This window comes from Chenopodium album, chromosome 18 (genome assembly GCF_948465745.1).
Source record: "Chenopodium album chromosome 18, dcCheAlbu1.1, whole genome shotgun sequence".
NCBI lineage: Eukaryota > Viridiplantae > Streptophyta > Magnoliopsida > Caryophyllales > Amaranthaceae > Chenopodium > Chenopodium album.
Genome location: NC_137851.1, coordinates 26,116,454 through 26,136,121, shown reverse-complemented (window position 1 = coordinate 26,136,121; position 19,668 = coordinate 26,116,454). Strand labels below are relative to the sequence as shown.

Here is a 19,668-nt window from a genome sequence, read left to right as displayed (position 1 = left end):
ACAATCTTTCACCGCCATTATTGGTCGGGTTCAGTATTTAATCCCGAGAGTGCTTAAAAGATCGTATTTAATTAAAATCAGTTTTAATAATCCATGGATCAGTCTTGATGTTTAGTCAAAGCATAGTTTATTTTTAATTTTAGCCCAAACCTTATTTTATTTATTATTTTGGCCCTAACCTATTTTATTTTATTTATTTTATTATTTTGGCCCAATTAATAAATAATAAATCAGAAATGGCCCTAAATTATCAATCGGCACTTAAAAAGGTTGAACGAAATTAAGGTAAAAATGAATTTAGACGGAAAAATGGACGCATAGTTTCCCGCGTCACGGCAAAAAGCACCGCGTCCCGGGCACAATGTCGCGCCACGGTGTGCACCCCCGTGACACGGTGCCAGTGCTGTGACACGGGGCATCTCCGTGTCCTTTCCGCGTAAACCCTTCACGTTTTTTATCTCCCGTAACCTAATTATTTCCCGCGTCACTCTGTTTTCCACCGTGTCACGGGAGTTTGCCCCGTCTGATGGTACCTGGCACCGTGTCACGGTGTGCACTGTCGTGTCACGGTATTATTTTTTAGGGTTTCTATCTTTTTAGGGTTCCGTGTGTTCCCTCTACTCATTTTTTCTATAAATACCCCCTCATTTATGATGTACGGGGCATGAATGAACTTTCTTTTTCCCTCTTCTATGCTCTAGACTAAACACTAGCCTACCCTTCTTCTTTCAAAATTCCCTCTTCAAGCACTCCAAGGAGTTCATACATTACTCGAGGTTCTGTCCTTAAACTAAGGCGTGAAAGGTAGAACTGTTTGAGGGTTTGGCCCCAAATCAACTCTATTTAATTTAATTTAATTTAATTTAAATATTGTTTTATTATTTTTCCTTCAAGTTACTGACTCGTTTATTATTTTATAGTTTCCAGCAAACAGAATCAAAGTAAGAATTATGTTCCTTTTATTTCTATTATTTTTCTAACGATTTTATATTGTTGGATTTATTGTTAAATTGCTTCCAATATTAATGCTGATTCTATTATTATTTCTTGATCATAATATTGCATGTTTAAAGGGAATATGTAATTGAAAATCACGCCTAATAAGATAATTTGGACAACCGGTTTAGGTTCCTTTTTAATATTATTGTTCAATCAAGTGATCACTAATATTTTAGAATAATATGTTGCATTAATATTCAACCAATTTAGCTTAATAATAGTTTGGAGTGAATTGAATATTTTGTTTGTATGCCTTTGAGATCGCAGGAATGCTTTTCACAATAAGAATCGAGTAGAGGTCAATACGAGCGAATGTGACTCCATGACTCACTTCGTACCATCATCCCCGATCCTCCTTTTGTGGTTCCGAACCATATGGAGTTAGTAATCTCATGGATTATGAATGGGGTGTAACATTGACGGGTCAATTGTTGTTGCCTATCGTTGTCCCTTTATTCGTGGTTGCCTTTTATGATCCGTGAACGGTTTACAAGTTCCTTAAAAACTTGTTGGCGGCTCTCTACTTTTCTTTGTCCCTAATCGTATATGTCAATTCCCACTTCCTATGAGTGCCAAGCATATTCACTACATGCTTTAACATAGGCGCACTTAAAACGACGCCTACAGAAACAAAAAATAGTAACAACAAAAACCACAAAAAAAAAAAAACCCAAGTGTTGAATCTCTAGAAAAAAATAAGTCTTCAGATATTGTGCTGAATGAATTTAAGTCTTCAATTTGGTTGTCCGCGCATCTCTCGTTACAAGTAGTAGAATTTTTCCTCCCATCTTACTTGTAAAACAGATGCAACTATGATATCATTATTTCGTATCTCAGGAACATGTAGTATGAAAGTGAATGTATTCATTAGACGTTCACTCAGAACTCCTCTTAAATTTAGCCTCCAAATTCCTGATCATAAGGAACATATTTAGTCATTATGCATGTGTGTATTTCCTTAATATATGATTAAACGGTATACTTACATTATTTGTCATCGCTTGAATACTTGATATTGGATAACTGATAATCATCTAAGAATTTTGGCCAAAGAGTACAACAGATAATGTATTTGTAGCATCACCAATTTTTACATTGATTCTATATCTGTTATTATTGATACGATATAATTAGGTATAATGATGTGTAAAGCAAGTTATAAGTATATTTTATAAATATAAATTATAAAGTGAGAATACCTTGGCCTACTGAAAGAGGGGTCACACTCCACGCACATATCAGTTCTCCTTGAGTGTCGAGCACATGATTCATACCAAATAGGCATAGAAGAATCAATGGATAAAACTTTTGCTAGTACTTGAAAGTATTTTACCTAAAAGAACACATCAAATATTAGATACCTCATGTATAAGAAAATGTCAAATAAATAATGGTTGGTATTCATACATTATGAGCAGTTGAAAACTGATTTAACTTGATCCTTTTAGCATTAAACACCATTTCCATTTGAGAGATAATATTAGCTAAAATTTGACTCCAGCTGATATGTTTTTGGACATATCCATCATCCGCATACTTATACGAGTTATATAAATACATAAGTATGCAACATAAACTTACATCGTTGACTATGAAGTTTTTAGGCTTATCATCTGTGCAGATCATCAGTTTCATCAATATTAGGATCAATAAAAAGCCTGATACGTCCAACAATCGAAAGACATGCACCTATTGGAATGTTAGTAAAAGTATTCTAAGCAATGATAATAAAGTAAATGACACCATAGTCTTTCTATGGTTATCTTATTTAAAAAACGTATTTTACAATAATAGGAGCCAATTGATACCATGGATGCACCCAACACATGATCCTAATTAAGCTCATGGAATAAGAAACGACCTTGATCATGAGCAAACCCTTCCCATAAAGTTAGCCTCATTGTTTCCATACAGTAAATCAAAATGTCTTTTGATTTTTTTTTTTTAAATTTAACATTGCATAAGTTGTTACAATTACATAAAGATATTGTAAATTGTGTAATACGCTCTTACTTTGTGTTGTAGAGTAACACATCTCTTTTGAATTGTTGTCTCCCACCTGAGACTCTATATGATTCAGACACATATATAACCATTCCAATAACATTTGTGTACAGTCATCACCAAGAAAAAATGATATGACCATTAAAACTCAAAAATAATTTTAAAAATGAAATAAATATTCATATTATGTATTTTAATTACTAAAAGACACATACCGACAATAAGAGAATTGGGCATGTGAACGTATTATGGAATGTGGCAAAATTCTGTAAACCTGAAATTGTACCTTGGTATATAATCACAATCATCAAGAACTTTTGTTATCGTGGTGTTGCTACCAAATTTCAACCTCATTTGGTTATTGGCATATTTGTAAGATGTATCTGGAGGAATAAGCTCTAGCTGAGCAATTGAACAAACCTTTTCTTGTTTCAAGATCTCTTTATATTTATCATCAGTATTGAACAATGTGACTTGAACTTCGTCCACCTAGAAATTGAAAAATTCATACATAAGTGTCAAATAAATGAATATATCGGAAAAATAAATTAAGCACTAAGTAAAAATATAGTTCAAACATTTGAGTCAATGAATACCATACTCCATAAACAATGGACGTAACTTGTACCTCTAGCTCTAGCTTTTTCATTGACCATCCATAATAAACGCACTCTCATATTCACATTGAATGTAGTAATGGTAATACAACGACATGATGTGTATTTTGTATCCATTTCCTACATTTTAACATCATTAAAGTGGGCATAAAAATTAATTTACATATTATATCATTATCGATCCAACCTCACACAAGTATAAAGGTTATATAAATAGTATAGATAATGAAATAAATCTTTACTAAAGTAAAATGGAAGCGTTAACATGACAAAGAGAATTATAAAAAAAAAAAAGTATAACTCTAAAAATTACATTAAAACAAACATTGCTAAGAGTTACTAAATAAATGTTATAACAAAACTACAGACATAGCTAATTTACACTGCTTAATACTTCCTTATACACAATATTTTTAGTCAAACTATTAGAAACATCCTTCTTATTTTATAGTAAGATTTTTAGCCTGGAAGGATCGAAGATGTAACTTTTGACATTACAACATATAATTGGCCATGATTAAACACGGGCCTAGGGAGAAAAATGTCAACTTTGCTCAACATTTGTCCCTGGCTTTTATTTATTGTCATGGCAAAGGCTAATTTTAATGGAAATTGCCTTATTTTAAGAGGAAGCTCTATCTTCTTGTTAGAAGGTGTTAAATCAATTCACATAATCAGAACTGATTTTGTAGCTCTTGGACCTGTGATCACTTGTGCTTCAATCACCCAATAACCCAACTTCTTGATAATAAGGCGTGTTCCATTACACAACCCTATGGATTGGTTCATATTTCGCATCAACATTAACGGGGCACCAACTTTCAACTCTAAGCAATGATTAGGAAGACCTGACAAATTTAATGCATTTAATAATTCCACAGGCTCCATGTTATCAAAGAACCCACCATCTCCTGTATGACCCAAAGTATTCGAACTATAATATCTCTACACATTTCCTGGTAGCATTGATAAAATTTTTGAATTTAACTCATCTACATCATTGTTTGTTGGTGCTAGAATTCCACGATCCTTGAGGTATTCCCAATTCGTGTAATTTGAAGGCAAGTTGCGGTAGACAAAGTTAATAAGATTTTGTAAACCTTGTTCATCATCGGTTATCAAAAAATCATGTGTAATTTCAATCCAATTTGGTTCCCCTTCCTTTGTAATGGGCACCCCTGCTATATCTCCTTCTCCAACTTTTATTATCCAATCAACAAATTCTCGAATTTGTTCAAGGGTATTGGAGGGAACTTCACTTTGACATAAACGCATGTTTATCCTTAGGAACATAACTTGGCACTCTCTCCAAAAGGACGCTCGATGCAAGGTAGCTACAATAATAGATTCTCGTCCTTCATCTAGTACCGCAAGAAGTATTTGTCTAAAGTCTCCACCAAGAACAACCAATTTACCTCCGAAAACTCTATTGTCATTACAAATGTTCTTGAAATGTCTATCTACCACCTCAAATGCTAATTGAGGGTAATTAGAGCCTCATCCCATATACTTAACGATGCTTCACAGATCAAATTAGCACAGGTTGAGTCTTTTTTGAAGTAACAAAAAAAATGTTAATCAAGATCGAAAGGAATCTTGAAAGTTGAATGCGCAGTTTTACCCCCATGCAATAATAAAGCAGCAATTTCTAATGAAGCCACGAAGAGCATGATCTTTCTTTTGGATCTGAATTTTGCAATCAGGATGTTCCAGAGGTATGTTTTTCCTGTCCCACCACTATCGTAGACAAAAAGCAGCCCACCTACATATCGAGAATCTGCATCGAGTATTGCAGCGCATACTCTATATTGATCTGTGTTTAACCCTCTAACTAAGGTATCAAATCTGTTGGCCTCATCATGTGTATCATAATCAAGTTCATCTCTTATCAACCGATTAAGGCATTGCATGCTATCTCTGAAGAAGACTGTGGCATGTTAAGGAAATCTGTCAATGACCTTCTAAGTTTATTCAGGATATGCTCAATATTTTTTAATCCTTGATTATGCATCTCTTCGGGTGTCAATCGTAAATTAGGGTTTCTAGTTTGACGTTGCATCACTCTCTCAAGGTCATCAGTAATTTCACCCCAATGTTGTTCCCAAAACTGTTTCGGATCACTTAAATATGGCGAAAAACATGTTTCTTAACTGTGAACCCGATGCCCAGTTAGATGCTTTTGACAAAGTTACATGCCACTCATTATCGTCGTCAAGCAACCCTAATGCATGACAAGCGGATCTGAAGGTAGGGTGGATGAAACCATTAAAAGTTTTTATATCTTCAAAAGATTTTTCTCCACAAACCTTAATTAAAGCAATTGTAAGTAATAACGTTCCCTCAAATTTGGATGAACAAAAGGCAATCTACCAATGCAAGGTCTATCAATCTGTTGTTGTGTCCACCTTTTTAAAGAACGTTCCCATCTGAATCCCATTGGAAAATTTTGGTAAGTGTATTGATTTGCTTCTGCAAAATCCATGTTAGCTTGAAACCACATAGTTAACAAGGTTTGTTGCAGTCTCGGTTGTTGAAGGATTTTATGCAGATCATCATTATCATTAAAAACTACAAATTGTTCACCAGGTAGATGAAACTGAAGTAGTTCTGTTAAAGGATATTGATGTTTCAAATCAAACTCAAATATTCTCTAGCATGCTTCAATGGAAGATACATACCGACAATCTAAGTATTGTTATATCTCATCTACCCTACTTGCTTGTCGTACCTCTTGACCACGTCGTGTGGTTGAATTTTTTTTCAATGATAACCGTTAATCGAGCTTGACCTTTAGTAACATACTTGTATAGATACTGCACCACACTTCTCGCAGCAACATGCTCAACATTTATTGTGCATTGTAATTAACACATAGATCTCTATTGTATGGTACCACCCAACAATTATCAACCTCCCTTCCATTAACAATAATAGGCTCTCTATGTTGTTTACGGCTATACTGCACAAAGTCATTATCATCAAAGGTGGTTTCAGCACAGAATTTCTTCGGGAAATGTTTTGAACACTTTCTATCTATTAAACATGGCCTACATGGTCAATAGAGCATGTTCTTGGTAACTTTTTCATATGCCAAAGGATATCTATCCTTCTCAGGGATTTCCGTAGAGATAATTACATCGATATCCTCTGGACACTTAGGATTATTTTCTGGAGCCAATGTTATGAGAATATGGGCATGTGGAAGTCCTCGCTTTTGAAATTCAATGAAGTAAAAATCTATAACATGAAATATAACACATGTTAATTAATGTAATATGTCAAGAAATATAGTAATATTGTACTACCTCCGATTTTTTTTAGTTGCAACTTTGGAATATTTTATATCTCTCAAGTAATACCCCAAAGTCGCAACTAAAAAAAATCGGATGTAGTATAATTAATCCACAAAACTCACCAGCAATGACTTTCCCATACTTTCGTTTATCCTTCAAATCGCGAAGCATTTCTTTCAATTTAATCTTGAAAACACGCGCTACAATATTTGGTCTATCTTTTGTGCGGCGACTTCCATGTGTAGATATCTCATTTACAACCTCAGGCCAATTTGGATTGCAAGTGATTTTTATAAATAAATCAGGTGGAACCAAAACACGGACAACTGCTATAACATCTTGATAATGATGGGCCATATTATCGGGGCTTCATGTGAGGATGATGGTAATATGAATTTTCAGCCTACATCAATAGTGTTTGGGGGAAAAATTACCCTAACATGTGGACAAATCCTGTGGTGACAATACACGTGGCCCAATCAGAAGGCGACATGTGTCACTATAGGAAGAAGCTACCAGTATAACAAATCACTTGGTTTCTCGACGCTATGTGCTCGACGCTGTACACAAGGCGTCAGCGTAAATATTTGGTCCCGTGTTTTGTTGACGCTTTTATTGGTCGAAATTTTTTTACAACATATTAAAGGGTCGAGAATTCCACTTGCTAGGCACGTGACTTACTCGATTGGCAGCGAGTTTTAGTGTAAGCTGTGTAACTGCCCCACTAACACAAAATAGTTTCAATCCCGTATAAACTCAAAATTCTCAGCGCCACTTGTCTACTAACTCTAATTTAGATTTCTCCATAATCTCATTCTGAAACCACAAGAGATTCATCAAATTCGGCTTCAAATTATGGAAATTTTCTTCTTTTTTTTATCAATTTTATTAATTTATTGTTTAGAACTCATCTTAATTTCGTTTCTTTATTCGTTGATGAAATTGTAAAGAAATTTCATGTTAAAGTTTTGCAGCAGATGAAGATTCCGAATCACAAGATCGCGAATTTAATCAGGTGATCAATTCCCTTTTGATATTTCAAAATCGGCAAAATCAATTTGGGGTTTTCTCATTCAAATTTTGTTTCTAGATGAAATTAATGCCTTGCAATTCACCTTGCTCGATGATTTAAATCTGTGAAATATTCTAATCTTATTTGTCTTCAATATTTCAGGTATATACTGGTTTCTCTGCTAATTTATAGGGTTTATTTTTCCTATTAATCTAAATTTGTTTCATTTTTTGCAAATTGCTTCATCTTGCTGCCTTGGGTATACAAGCTAATTATCCCTGAATTTTTGTCAGTTGAGCTAACTTTTCGATTTGTAATTTTCTTAGATTTTTATAAATTAAAATTGAAGGTTAAACTAGATAGTCTTATGTCAGGGATCCGGCTTTAGTGTGACTATCTACCGTATTCGATCTATGGCCTACCCCTTACTCAGTTCTTCAAAGGTTGTATGCTTAATTCATTGCTTTTTTTTTTTTGCGTGTTCAAATTATTTGTTTTATTGGCATTATACCCATGTTTCATTGTGTGGCAGGGATTGTCTTTCTGAATCACAGAGTGGGCTTGTCCCTGTGGATTTTAAAGGACTATCTATCTAAATATAGAAGTAGAGTTGTTACTCCGTAAAATGAAAGATAAAATGAGCATAACACATCTGTTATAGAAATTGAGTTTTCTAGGCTAGTTTAATGGATATAAGTGGATAACCAACTACTAGATAGTACTTTGGAACCATGTATTTTAATATATGAGATTAAGTATTTAGATATCATGGGTCAATATTGTTAATTTATGGTTTGGTAATTCCTTTATTTTTTATTGATATTAGCCATATTTTAATCTCTTCATTGAAAGTTATAGAAAATTGTTGATGAAGTGTTAAAATTAATACAGAGCTATAAAGAAAAATGATGAGCAGAAACGATCCTTAATCTTTATTATTTGTAAATGATTTGGACTCTATCGTTAAGTAGAAATAATTGTTGGATGAAATGAGGATGTTAGTGTGTACAACTATGCTTTGTATATGAACTGAAGTGAAACACTATTTTTTCTAAGTTTAACTTTTACTGTAAGAACTAAGTCAGTCATTAACTTTTATAGTTTCCAGATATTGATGGATTTATATGGGGGGTTGTGTCGTTAGCTTAAGTAGATGATCGAGGATGTCGATGACAAGCCTATCTCTTGTAATGTATTGATTGTTTTCTATCATTCATTATTCTTTCATGGGCTCTCTATGAATATCATTTCTGGATAATAGTATGTTTAATATAAAGTTATTATTAATTACGCAGTTGCAGAGTCTTATCGTGTGTCTTTGTCTGCCTCATTAAAAACACTTTTATTAAGAGCTTGGTTAAATATTAATTTGTCTGCCTCATTAAAAACACTATTATTAGTTATGCAGCTTATGCTTAGCCTGGTTAAATTTTAATTATATTGTTTATATTTTCTTAGTTTCATATCTACAAAAAAAGATATCAGCTATATTATTTTGTTCAAGTTTATTATCAATCACTTTATTGAGACATGGATGCTCTCTTGTTGGCTCAAAATCTAAAGTTTATTGGGACATAATTACAATAATTTTTGTAATTGGATGGTCTACTATATTTCAAGGATTCAAGGTTGCTAATTTTTTTTTTAAATGATAATCTACTATTGATGGAGTAACGCTTGAGTTGAACCAGATTCTTAATGCAAATGAAGTCAACTTTGCCATGTAAGCTGCATTACCTACCTTTACTCTCATTCTCCTTTTGATTATGTTAGCGGGTTCTTGGATTATGGTAATATATGCTTGACACCTCTTGTTCTAGTACATTATGCATTGTCTTAACTTGCATGATATACTGAAATATTGATCGTTAACTGAATGATTCTTAGGTTCTAGAGCTAAGCTTGATAATACCCTCCTCTGGTGCTTGATAATACCCTCCCTTCTTTCTTTCAGCTAGTATACTGAATTTTATCTCTAAATTTACTAGAAAAATTTCTTTTTCTAGCATTATGTTTTGTAGTTTAAGTATATCATTCTTATATCTATAAACTTTTTCTAGAAAAATCACCCTTCCAGATCCTTCTTACATTCTCCAAGGTTTCAAGAATGCAGATTGGTTGAGTGCTTGTGTGTTGCATTCATGTATGTAAAGGTGTGGGTGTGCTTCTACAACCATTGTAGTGGGTTGTAATTCACTAAGGGCCTGTTCTCTTTCGTTGAAATTCAGTTCAGCTCAGCTTAGTTCTTAATTTATGTCTAATGATATTGGTAATGATATAAAGCCAAATTTCATTCTTTTAAGCTCTTATCACAACGACAATAATAATAATAATAATAATAATAATAATAATAATAAATAAGTAATAAATAATAATAATAATAATAATCATCAATAAATAATAATAATAATAATAATCAATAAATAATAATAATAATAATAATAATAATAATAATAATAATAATAATAATAATATTGATACAATTCATTGTTCAAATGGTTCTATTTTTTTGATACACATTTCTAATGTTAATCTCATTTAGAAAATTAGAGTACTACCCAACTTAAACTAATTTTCATAGTCAGTTAGTTCTTCGTCTTCTTCTTGTCCACCAAGCTCCTCCATTACCTCGGCATTCCTCTGAACTGACTCCCATATCTGATAAGTTATTTCTTGTCGTACAATATCCATAGCTGCTTTTCTGTTAGGATCGTACATAGTATGATCTTCTCTTCGCTCCATGACTTCAACTTGGTGCGTGAATGGAATCCCTAGTTTATGTAAACGAATAAAATTGTGTAGAGTACAACAAGCAACGATTATTTGCAACTGAAAACGTAATTCCATTTGCGGCATCAATTTAGGTTGTAGAACCTTCCACCTATTTTTCAGAATCGCAAAAATCCGCTCAATTACATTTTGACAAGACGAGTGTAGGTAATTGAAATGCTCAAACATTCCTTGTGGAGGACCTGATCTCTTGAAATCAGGCAAATGATACCTCAAATCACGTCCTGTATGGGGACTCAAGTACCCGAGTGTATTAGGATACGCTGAATCGACTACATAGTATTTTCCTGTGCCATAATGATAATGTTAGTTAACGAAACTAATAGATTTTCCCATTTTATTCATGAAATTTAGTTTGTACTAGGCGGTGGATGAGGGAATCCCATTCTTGCTTCTCCTAAACTTCGCTTCCAAACGGTGCTATCATTTGCACTGCCTTCGTAGCCTACGTTGATGTGAGTAAACATGTTATGTGAACACACTGCCATCACATTCCATGATTTGTCCCCTTTTCGATCTCTATAGGCCTTGCCCACAGCATCGGCAACAACTGCATGTATGAGGGTACCATCAATGGCACTAACACAATCCTAAGCACAAAAGTGAACATGGTTATTACATTGACACTAATCATCTTGAAAATTTAATGTGAATGAGTACCTTAAAGAAAGGCCAGAGTTTGTTGTTGTTTTGAATTTCAGGAGGTGTTTCATTCAAACTTTGATAAGGTCGAATTATTTGAGTTGACAATGTCTGCAATACCTCTAACACTTTGTAGAAATACCTCGAAATAGTACATACCCCATGTTGAAATCTTTCAGCAGCATCGCGAACGAAAGCAGGTTTGGCAAGCATGTACAAACCTATCGCAAGTTGCTCTTCAATGTGCATATGTTTACCAGTATCATCTGTCAACAATTGTTGTTCTCCGAGGACATTAGCAAGACTTATAAATAGATCTCTACTTAGCCGAAGTTGTTCTTTACACAAATTATGATGGCCTGTCAGCATCCTATGAATCCATTGGCTCCCCGTTTCCCCACCAACATGCATAGGTATCCGTTCAACTTGGGACGTCAATCTCCGTAGCTCATACAATGCTATACGTGTCAAACTTTCTTGCACCAACTCATCATCCATTCTACATAACCAACAAAACATTTAACGCAAATTACTTTATACGAAATTTAAAATAAAAAGGATAAATAAAAGTTGATACATAGTGGTCACAAAAGTTGATACAAACACACATAACAGAAATAATTTAACCGAAATCATCCGATCATATTACAACAACATATGTTGTAACTAAAATCCACAATGAAAATCTGATCACAAACATAAAAGCCGGCAGAAAGTCACACAATTCTAACCTAACATACTAGTTGTCATACATCAAGACATCTTCAGATATCAATGAACTGAAAGAGGTGTCTGGCTTATATGCAGTATCTGGAAGCCTACAATGCTTCCTGATAAAGTGAAGTCTCCCTTCATCAGAACGCAAAGCGGTGAAAAGATCAATGGCATCGGGAGTTTTGCGAAAGCTATCAAGAATATCTACAGCAAAAGCTTCCCCATACTGTTCTAAAATCCCCACGGAGTCCAAGATACTAAGAACTTCATTAAAAGCATTTTTGGGTTTAGAAGATTGACTCAAAGAGGATCGCCTCAGTTCATCAAGACACGCATCAATTTCCTCTTCCCCGGACTTTTTACGAGATATTCCAGTAGGGTGGCTGTCAATGCTTTTACGTTTTTTTGAGTCACTTTGGGCAATAGGAGGCTGGATGGCAATGTTGGGGGTTTTTCATCTCCCTGAACATCATCAGAGTCACCTGCTCCTTCACCTTCAACTTCAGCAACATCTTCCTGTTCTTTCTGCCCAAGTGAAGCAGGTGTAAAACTTAAATCACCAGTTGCATAACCACCTTTCAAAATGTTATTCCATTCTTTCTCATTCTCGAATGGAGTCCTAAGAAGGGATCTTCCGTTGGCTTTATATTTCTGAAAAAGGATTTTGTTTCAAAGAGATGCATTAGTTGGGAAAAAAAACACATGTGTACATTATAGAAATTTAAAAGGAAAAAATACTCAACAAGTACCTTAGAAAAGGCTAGCCATTTTTCTGATTGAAGATCAACTAGAGGGCAATTATTCGGCCCCCATCCAAAACCAGTCCATCTCTTCAATTCTTTCCAAGCATGGTGTTTTTCTTTCATACTCGAGAACCAATTCTTAACAGAAACGGCTGAAAATGTCTTTCCTGTTCGGGTGTTTAAAATATTTGCAACATTATCCCAATCAACTTTCCCCCCGGGGTGACATGTTCTGGCAGGATTCCCAAAAGTATGGTCACAATGTCCGGAGTGAATGAAGCCCGTTTGGTACTCACTGCAAACAAGATATGGCTAAACATCAACCAAAGTAACAAAACAAACATTACACCACAAACTATGCCTCACAACTGTTAAATATATGTGATATATGTGCATATATATCTTTCGGTTATGTGAATATGTTTTCTGTTCCTAGTCTTTTATATATTAGATAAGACTAGTTTATGTTCCTTAGAATTAGGCGTTGAACATGCTATTGTACTCCCTAGTTTTAGGCCAATAGCATATATTGTTTTTTTGTATATATATCACTGAAAGTCAATAGCAATCCTCTGATGAATTATTTCTATTAACAACAAATTCAATTTGCAATTAAAACATGTGTAACAAATCTAATTAGCAATAAACCTAACAAATTAAATTCAATTTTAAAAAAATAACTACACTGCAATTCAAAAACTAGGCAATTAGAAATTAATTCAACAACTATTTAATTCATAATTCAATTCATACTAAAATTGTAACCGACAACAATAAATAAAAACTAACCAAAAGGAAGAATATTCAACTAAAAAAACATATCTATCTAATACGAAAGGAGGAATGATACTAACCTATTTAAAACAGAACTATCTATAACAAACTAGGCACAGGAATGATACTAACCTTAGCTTGGACACCTTCAGGTAGCAGAACAGCCGCCGAAAAATCCAATCAACCGGTTGGGCACCGCCGATCAGGTGGACTACAGGAGGAAGGAGAAAGCTTCTTTGGGGTTTTTTTGTGTTTATTTGGGGCACCGCCGATCTGGTGACTACAGGAGGAAGGAGACAACTTTCTGGGGTTTTTTTTTTCTCTTTATTTGGGGTTAGATACTAGTTAGATACATGTATTAATTAAAACAATAAAGAGAGTGGGTTGGGGTGTTGGACTATTGGGTTGTTGGCTCTGTTAGATTTTCGTTCCATCTTTTTCGTTTTTTTTTTATTTTTATTTATTTATTTATTATTATTATTATTTTAAATTTGTTTAAATGGGTTAGATACATGTAAGTGTTTTGTGTTCTTTTGTCATAATACTATTTTATTTTTAAATTAAATAGTATATGAGTCTAAAATGTTTTGGGGTTTCAAGTTTTTAATATATTTTCCATAAATTTTATAATTATATAGTATATTTTTCTTAAATATTTTAATATGTACATTTGTATATACACATATGCATAGTAATAAATAATCAATAAATAATCAAAGATCACTAATCCGTAGTTAAAAATCACTAATTAACAAGTTTAGCTCAGTTCAGTTCAGCTAAGTTCAGTCAATCAGAACAGGCCCTAATTCGATGTTGTTTTTCCATTTGTAGATAAGGTTCGTTGCAGTTGAAGTTTGTGGGTTTGTTTTCTCACATCAGGTTTGCATATATGTTTAATTTTCCCGTGTGCACTAGTTTGTGGGTTTGTTTTCTCACATCAGGTTTGCATATATGTTTAATTTTCCCGTGTGCACTTAGACTTGTATAATTAATTGGTTTACTTGACTTAGGCGCTAAATTAGATGCTTGTTTATATGAAATACATATTACCATTTTTCAAATATCAAATATTTTTACTTTTTGGATATTTTTTTAAAGATATTAATATTGAAAATTATGTGTTGTCAAGGTTACTTTTGCTATGATTCTGATAATAATTGTGCTTTAAAATCTAGGTTATTGTTTTAGTTATGTGGTTATCAATATAATTTGCGACTTTTGCATAGGTAGTTGTTCAATACCTTACCCTTGTGCTGCCGTTGAGTGTTGATTTAACATGTTCTTATTTATTGTTTCAATTAGGTTATAGATTTAGAAGAAAGTTGCAAGAAATAGACAAGAAGTTTGAAGGGCATGCACCTACATGCTACAGGCTTTGAAAAGGAGATCGAGCCACTTTGTTAGATTTGATAATCAAATTTTTTTATGAAAGAAAATGCCGTAATAAGTATTACTTTTTTATTTTTAGTTTACTTAATTAATTAGTCCAGTTTCTGGCAAATAAAAGTTGAACAAAGTACTTTAAAGTTTTTGTTTAAAAATTACATATTTTATAAAAAAATTGATTTTTTATTCTTTGTCAGATTTTGTTTTATGCTTTAATTTTTCATCAAATATAGCTGTTGATGAAAAGAAATCACACACACACACATATATATATATATATATATATATATATATAAAGAGCAGATTCTCGACGCTTTTCTGAGTAGAGAATATTAACTTTGCGAAATAGCGCATGCCAATCCACATCTGGACACTTCGCATAAAAATTATGGCATAAAAAAGCGTCGAGAATCTAGACGCTGTTTGGTGTCATGTAAAATTCCCGGCTCACTTATTTTCGACGCTTTTTTGTAGCGTCGAGAAAATATTTCTCGACGCTTTTAGTGTCTAAAATAAGCACAAAAAGCGTCGCAAAAACAAGGGATTTCTAGTAGTGCACGTATGCAATCCTATTTAAGAGCACTTGAATAAGAGAGAAAAGGGCCTCCTTACATAAGGAGGCCCAAATCTTGAGAAAGCCGCAAAACGACGTTTTCTTAAGGACACGTGTCCCTACCTGATTGTGCAGCCAATCAGAAAACATCATTCTAGGGTACAAACCCTAAAAAGCTCAGATCCCCACCCCTATAAATACCCCAATCATTTATGATGGGAGGGGTGGATTAAGACAGCATTCAATAGAGCACAAAACAGCTCCAACTTATCTCTACTTTCTCTTTCTAGCCTTTCCGATTTTAGGTTACTAACTTAACTATAGGAGGCGAATATTCCATCACCGGAATATTCGTGTTTTGCAGGTGTCCCAGTCTACGTGTCAGAAAAACGCGACCAGAGTCCGAGGGAATCACAAAATCACCCGAAACATTTGGCGCCGTTTGTGGGGACTCTCGTCCGTTATGGCAATAGATGGTCAGACACCAAACACAGGTCCTACTCCTGGTGAGGACGGACATGTAGAGGATATAGCTGCAATAGTAAATTCTAGTGACCCTTTGATCGCCTCCTTTCATGAGGCCGAGGATCCTCCAGTTACTGCTGGTTCACTTAACCTTGCCTTGAGTAAGCTCCGAAAGGAGCTTGAGGGTAAGATGCTTTCTTCCTCTAGGCAGCAGCCCAGGAGGGGAAGAGAGGGCACTCATAAGAAGACCTAGAGCAAGGCAACGAACGCTGAAGATGTTGGAAATACCCTTTTCAGACGACCTGGAAGATCTCCTAGGGTACCGCGGACGAATCTATCTAGGTGCCTAGAGAAAACACAGTTTCGACGCTGGAAGGACGCAAGGGAATACATTCAGCACAAACAACGGGAACGAGCAGTCTATTGGACACTTCCTCTACTCACACAATGCCGGATGAATTCTCAGACCCCTTTCTTTCCAAACATACCAGCTCGGCCAGGACCAGCAGAAGCCAAGCTCATCATACTCAAACTCATATCCTTGTTGCTCAGCCGTTTCAATATCAGACTCCCCAGAATCTTAATGCATTTTTGCCGCCTAACCCTCCTGTCTTCGGACAGTACGGGCAATATGGCTAACCGTTCGACCAAGCAGCTTACTTGACCAGACCGTCCGCACAGCTTCAGCCGATTGATTGGCAAATGAGTTTGTTAAATCTCGGTGATAAGCCGCCTCCGTTTTCTCAGGAAATTCTCAACTCCCCTCAACCAGCAGAGGTTAAGAGTGTACTTGTGGGCTCCTATGATGGTACAAGCAACCCAGAAGAGCACGTCACTTCGTACCGAAATCTGATGTATTTGCAAAGTGTGAACGATGCCACATGGTGCAGGTGCTTCTCAGCCACCCTTAAGGGCGTGGCGCAAGACTGGTTCAACAGTCTGCCGGCCGGATGCATCAATTATTTTATCACTCTCAGTCTAATGTTTGTTGGAACCTTCTCATACAACATTCCCCCAAGGAAGACCAGCTTGAACCTAGCAACAATCGTTCAAGGAAAGAATGAAGGACTGCGTTCGTACGTCCACAGGTTCAATCAAGAAAAAGCCCAAATTCATCACTTACCAGATGAAATGGCCTATTCAGAATTTATTCTGGGGTTAAGGCATAATGGTTTCAAGTTTAATTTAGCCAGGAAAAAGATTCAGACATACGCAAGCGTACTGTGGGAGGTCGAATCCTACATTGAGGCATCTGACTTTTGTTCGCTTACCAAAGCAGAATAGCCAGCCAGGGGGCTGAGAAGAAGCAACCTTCTCAGTAAGAATCGGCCGGAAAGAAAAAAGAAGGAAATAAGCGGAAGGAAGTTTGGGTAGCTGACACCCAGCAGCTAAAATCAAAGAAGGTTAAGACGTATGAACCACAGTACGAGTTCAACAAGGATTGTTACTCAATCTAGATGGAAATCAAAGATAAATTTGAGTTCGAGAAGCCCTAACCACTGAGAGGTTCGGCCCATTACAGCAACAAGAACAAATATTGTCATTACCACAAGGACGTGGGACATGACACCAATGAATGCATTAACTTGAAGAGATTGCTAGATAAACTGGCCGAAAAGGGCATGTTGAATTCGTATGTCTTGAAATCAAAATTCACGTACACTCGGACAGACAACAAATTTGAGAAGAAAAAGCAAGCTGACAAGGAAGATGATGGAAATAGCACTGACTCTGGTTTTGTGGCCGTTATATCAGGTGGCTTTGCCGTAGGCGGCCCTTCCAGGGAATCAAGCAGGACGCTTAGAAGTTGGGGAATGTGATGCACGCTGAGGGGGTGAAGGACGAGCCTTTCCCAGAAGTGACGGTCTGCGAGGCGGACCGAGGCGAGATAAGAGCCCCTCACAATGACCCCATGGTATTCATCATGAAGTAGGCTAATATGAAGGTTGATCAGGTGCTAGTTGGTACGAGCAGCTTGTCCGACAAAATCAGCCTAGGATGTTTGAAAATTTTAAAGTTTCCAGAAGATGCCCTCCATGATATCTCCCATCCGCTTGTTGGGTTTGGTGGGAGTATAATACACCTAGTAAGACAGATTGATTTACCCGTCCGATTTGGAAAAAAGGGAGAAGAAAGGGACATGGTCGTCCGCTTCCTGGTGGTTAAAAAGCTTACATGCTACAATGCCATTATCGGCTGTCCGACTTTAACAGCAGCTAAAGTAGTAATCGTACCCCACTTAATACTAATGAAGTTTGAGAGGATGGACGAAAAAATTGGTACCATTCATGGTAACATAAAAATGGCGAAGGAATGCAATCAGTTGGCTGTGAAGCCAACAGCTAGAGGACGACCATGGTCGTCCAAGCCAAATTCCGAAGAAGGGTTACTCCAAAAACAGCAGGTCGGCCAGAAGCGCATCAAGAAAGAGCAGGCATAGCAGCTAATGGTCGTTGGCCGGCCAAAAGAGTTAAGGCCGTAGCCGGCTAGTTACCACACAGACATAGTGCTTGATCTAGATCAACCTGATTGAACAGTAAAGGTTGGCACTGTGGCCATGGGTTGCTAGGAGACGACCTGATAAAGCTGTTAAGAGAATTCAATTATGTTTTTGCATTTGTGGTTCATGAGATGCCGGGCATAGATCAAATTCTAGCCGTCCACAAGTTGGCGGTAAATCCAGTGATGAAGCCTATTCGACAGAAAAAGAGAAATCATGGAGAAGAAAGGAATCAGGCGGCCGCAGCAGAAGTTAAGAAGCTGTTGGACGCCGGTTTCATTTGGCAATGCTACTACCCTGATTGGGTAGAAAATGTAGTTCTGGTGAAAAAGCCGAATGGAACATGGAGAATGTGCGTGGACTACACTGACCTCAACAAAGCCTGTCCTAAATATAGCTTTCCCTTGCCTAAAATCGATCGACTAGTTGATTTAACGGCCGGACACGCCCTGATGGCTTTATAGATGCATACTTCGAATTCCACCAGATCCCCTTGTGGGAAGAAGACCAAGAGAAAACGACATTCGTGACCCAGCAGGGTCTGTACTACTACAAAGTAATGCCATTCAGCCTTAAGAATGCCCCAGCCACTTTTCAGAGACTTGTCAATATTGTGTTTAGAGATCAAATTAGCCAGAATATGGAGGCGTACATTGATGACATGATTGTCAAATTAAAGCTTTCGGCCGACCATCTTAATGATCTTCGAGAAACGTTCACCGAACTCATGCGACATAAGATGATGTTAAATCCAAAGAAATGTGTCTTTGGTGTTGAGTCCGGGAAGTTTCTCGGATTTCTAATTGATCAACGCGGCATTGAGGCCAACCCTGAAAAAATCTAAGCAAACCTAGATATGAAGTCACCGAGGACAATCAAAGAAGTGCAAAGACTGACCGGCTGCTTAGCGGCGCTTGGCTGATTTCTGTCTAGGTTAGGGGATAAGTGCCGATATTTTTTTCAAACAATAAAGAAAAAAGCTATGTTCGAATGGACCGAAGAGGCGGAGGAAGCCTTTGTGCAACTAAAGAACCATTTACATACACTTCCTCGGCTCGTTAGCCCGCTCAAAGATGAGAAGCTACACATGTACCTTGCTATTTCAGATCACTCCCTAAGTGCCGTCCTCCTTGCAGAAAGGGACGACCATCAGATCCCTGTGTACTTTATCAGCCA

At 36.1% G+C, this 19,668-nt stretch overlaps 2 protein-coding genes and 1 long non-coding RNA gene across 3 annotated transcripts; 1 reads left to right on the top strand and 2 right to left on the bottom strand.

Annotated features, from left to right (window-relative positions):
• Positions 1-5,194: 5,194 nt before the first annotated feature.
• LOC145592007 (uncharacterized) lies at positions 5,195-7,270 on the bottom strand. Its single transcript, XM_081648477.1, has 6 exons — positions 7,036-7,270; positions 6,700-6,857; positions 6,517-6,579; positions 6,349-6,433; positions 5,991-6,227; positions 5,195-5,547 (listed from the first exon to the last, which is right to left on the bottom strand). The coding sequence occupies exons 1-6, from the start codon at positions 7,268-7,270 to the stop codon at positions 5,195-5,197; spliced, it is 1,131 nt and encodes a 376-aa protein (XP_081504603.1).
• Positions 7,271-7,664: 394 nt separating this feature from the next.
• Positions 7,665-14,981, top strand: LOC145590665 (uncharacterized). Its single transcript, XR_014102125.1, has 3 exons — positions 7,665-7,928; positions 14,420-14,467; positions 14,891-14,981. It is a non-coding gene; the product is annotated as an uncharacterized LOC145590665 (long non-coding RNA).
• LOC145590688 (uncharacterized) lies at positions 12,294-13,831 on the bottom strand. The gene is made up of 3 exons (XM_081647096.1): positions 13,721-13,831; positions 12,821-13,109; positions 12,294-12,722 (listed from the first exon to the last, which is right to left on the bottom strand). The coding sequence occupies exons 2-3, from the start codon at positions 12,935-12,937 to the stop codon at positions 12,387-12,389; spliced, it is 453 nt and encodes a 150-aa protein (XP_081503222.1). The 5' UTR covers positions 12,938-13,109; positions 13,721-13,831; the 3' UTR covers positions 12,294-12,386.
• Positions 14,982-19,668: the final 4,687 nt, after the last annotated feature.

Coding starts and splice junctions, on each gene's coding strand:
- LOC145592007 (XM_081648477.1), bottom strand. CDS start 7,270: ATGGCCCATCATTATCAAGATGTTATAGCAGTTGTCCGTGTTTTGGTT. Junction 6,858..7,035: donor GTATGGGAAAGTCATTGCTG/GTGAGTTTTGTG, acceptor TTCATGTTATAG/ATTTTTACTTCATTGAATTT. Junction 6,434..6,516: donor GGGAGGTTGATAATTGTTGG/GTGGTACCATAC, acceptor AGTGTGGTGCAG/TATCTATACAAGTATGTTAC.
- LOC145590688 (XM_081647096.1), bottom strand. CDS start 12,937: ATGAAAGAAAAACACCATGCTTGGAAAGAATTGAAGAGATGGACTGGT. Junction 12,723..12,820: donor AATGGCTAGCCTTTTCTAAG/GTACTTGTTGAG, acceptor ATCCTTTTTCAG/AAATATAAAGCCAACGGAAG.